Source organism: Dendroctonus ponderosae, unplaced genomic scaffold (genome assembly GCF_020466585.1).
Source record: "Dendroctonus ponderosae isolate FM_Combo_2020 unplaced genomic scaffold, Dpon_F_20191213v2 Dpon_F_20191213_3, whole genome shotgun sequence".
Classification (NCBI taxonomy): domain Eukaryota; kingdom Metazoa; phylum Arthropoda; class Insecta; order Coleoptera; family Curculionidae; genus Dendroctonus; species Dendroctonus ponderosae.
The window spans coordinates 12,673,480-12,676,536 of NW_026018508.1; the positions used below are offsets into that span (position 1 = coordinate 12,673,480).

General features: G+C 35.6%; 2 protein-coding genes and 1 long non-coding RNA gene across 5 annotated transcripts in view; 1 reads left to right on the plus strand and 2 right to left on the minus strand.

Moving 5' to 3' along the window:
• LOC109537457 (dual specificity protein phosphatase 14) overlaps positions 1–2,095 on the plus strand; it is a 3,901-nt gene extending 1,806 nt beyond the window's left edge. Inside the window, exons 3-4 of the mRNA XM_019904203.2 lie at positions 760–1,033; positions 1,530–2,095. Coding sequence (XP_019759762.2) covers positions 760–1,033; positions 1,530–1,856 — 601 coding nt within the window. The 3' untranslated portion in view covers positions 1,857–2,095. The remainder of the gene's footprint in view (positions 1–759; positions 1,034–1,529) is intronic.
• The window catches only part of LOC109537453 (tubulin glycylase 3A), a 65,761-nt gene that overhangs the window by 10,626 nt on the left and 52,078 nt on the right, over positions 1–3,057 (minus strand). The window lies entirely within an intron of this gene.
• On the minus strand, positions 503–2,695 carry LOC125503951. Its single transcript, XR_007281188.1, has 2 exons — positions 2,558–2,695; positions 503–1,016 (listed from the first exon to the last, which is right to left on the minus strand). It is a non-coding gene; the product is annotated as an uncharacterized LOC125503951 (long non-coding RNA).

Below are 3,057 nucleotides of genomic sequence, written 5' to 3' on the forward strand. Positions count from 1 at the left end.
AGTCACAAAAACATGCTACAATGCGAAAAGTATTAAGTAATGCTGAACGCCAAACACGATTTCGTGCTAAAAAAGGAGCATTAAGTAATAGATCATCTCAAAGTAGCTTTCATCAACCACGAACTAGTGCTGAACCTCACAGATTATACAAAGCAAATAAGAATTTTTTTTTAATATCTATATAATTTTTTTTTATATCTAAAATTTTCGTAATTTGAAGCAAAGATGAATGAATAGTTAAGTATTCCAATATGCTTCCAATTAAACATGGAACACTTTGAAAATAATGCTTAATAACCAAGTTAAAATTCGATTTTCAACTGTTAATATCTTTAAAAAATTTCAATATTTTTCTCGTATTATACCTTCAAGTGAGTCCCTATTACCCCTTAAAAGGAATGGCAATTTTGAAGCACCCTGTATATATAAGACAGTAATTTTCACATACACGATATTTGGTAAAACGTTTCTTTCATTCGGAAGACAATTGAAAAACTTTAGGTGATGATTTAACATTTAATCGAGTAACTAAACAAATTAGGCTCCGAATGCCAACAGGTTGATCACTAATTCATCATCAGTGTGCTGACGAAATTAGACGATTCCGAATACAAAAAGTTGGCGCGCCTCAAACAAATATTTATGACGTAGACCGTGACGCCTCTGGTACTAATTTCGGAATCATATTTTCGAAATGTCCACATTTGTTATACAAAACAATGCTAACAAATAGCTTTATCAAGTCACCTCTGATTGCAGTCATATTTTTTCACGGCTGCTCACATCGGAAGCCATCAATTCCATCAACACCAACGTCTCTTTACTGACTGATCACCTGGTTTTGACTTCGGCGGCTTGTATCAGTGCTGATATCATCGAGGCTTTAGGGGTGACATGTGTCATCAATGCAGCCCCTGAGTTGCCAGACATGCCTTGTGGGAGACACGTCATCTATCAAAAGGTCGCCATCAACGATTCTCCTCATTCGGATATAGCGCAGTTTTTCGACCATATAGCTGATATTATTGAAGAAGTAAGTCAATTAGGGATTGTTAACTCCAATAACACATGACATTTAATACCAGTGAGTTCCTTTTCGAAATATAAAGAATTTCTAATAGGATCTATGTATGTATATAAGGTAGTAGTCCTTCCAAGCGGACTTTTTCTTCGTGCTTTTTAAAACAAAAGGTGTACGAATCTATATGTTCTGCCATTGTCTTTGTCTATCATTGATAGTCAAAATAATATTTTTGGGGAGCCGTTGGAATTTCACAAATATTTTCGTTTGTGAAAACGATTTATAAATAAACGGAATAAAGAGAATGAATCACTTCAATCAGCGCCAAGGAGATTCGCAATGTTTCGCTCTGAAACAGCTAACACATTTTTTTATGGGGAAATAAATCAGGGTGTATTAGTATAACATCACTACACATTAGGTGTATGATTGATGACGTAAATAATTATAAATAGTAGTTATTCTATTACGATTACTTTCATTAGTTTAGCTACATCTCACGTTTTAGGTAGCTTCAATGCGTGGCCGAACACTGGTGTTCTGTGTAGCTGGGGTGAGCAGGTCAGCTTCCCTCTGCATGGCTTATCTTATGAAGCACCATCAATTGACGCTCTTAGAAGCATACAACTATGTGAAATTTCGAAGACCGCGCATCAAACCGAACTGCGGCTTCTTCCAACAGCTTATTGAGTATGAGAAAACCATGTTTATCAGCAACACGGTCACGATGGTCTTCAATGAATTCGTGCACATGAATATTCCAGACGTTTACGATAGCGAGTACAAAGTAGAAAGGAATTTGAATAGAAAATTCCGGCATAAATATACACATTAAATGAGGGAGGCAAAGTGGCTTTCCTCCCTTATCTTACGTAAAACACGTACATTTGTACATTTAGCGCCATTACACCGAGAAGAGAATGGAATTAAATTAACAGAAAAAGCCGTAGGCTAAGTGAACCCTGATGTGATTCACTCACCTTGAATGGTTATTTTATATACATATGTATAAAGCACGGGACCAAGTAATCTGTTATATTTTTTATTTTTAATAATAAATTGTTTTTTTTGGGACACAATTGATCATTGAAATACATAAATAAGCAAAAACAGGTAATGCGGTGAGAGATCGATAAAAATAAGCACGTGATTATTTGGCCGCTGGTGTATCCTGCAGCATCATACAATGTTCCTGTTATCTGATAGAATCTCACTGTTGAATGTGTACTATTTGTAAGTGCTTCCTGCAATGGTCTCGCAGTAGTTTTGGGCGTTAGTAAAACAATGCATGAATTTTTGGTTGCGGTATATAAATCATGGGCATTGGATTTACTCAGGAAGAAAATTTCTGACACGCGCTTATGTCTTCAGAATAAGACCATTAATTTGAAGTAGTTTGTCAAGCTCAATAGTTAGTGAATAGAAGTTTGTGATACTTTTGTTTGAACATATACGCCTTTGAAGTAGACTTAATAGAGATAATCGTTAAAAAAAAAACGCTTATAGGTATACGGAATGTAATATCACTTCACTTACTTTTGCTCGTGTACTAATGACCGGTCTACGAAAGTGTTTCTATACATAGATGAAAACAAGTGTGCGACGTCGTACGAATTGACAGATCTCCAACAAATAGAAACACTCGTACCATCGTATCATCGTACAAGCCATGGAACGTACACAACGGATGCAKGTGACACGGGCTTAAGCTTTGGAATCCAATGTTGCCATTAGCACTTTGACCCACAGAGAGAGTAATTGAAAATCGAGAGAGAGCCCGCAATATAAAATCTCTATTTATTATTTTTGCACATCAGAAAGCAGTATTTTCATGTTCATCAATTTTTCAGTTTAACTTTCCGAACTTATTAGTATAAATAGCTATATTAAGCCAAAGGTTTCCTTTACTTAAAATCTATTATTTTTGCTTTGTGCGTTGTTACAGATCTTTCGCTCATATCATTTTATCTAGTTCACAATAGGGATGACACGAAATACTTGTCACAGGTACTTTGGAACAGATATCGATATGGAAC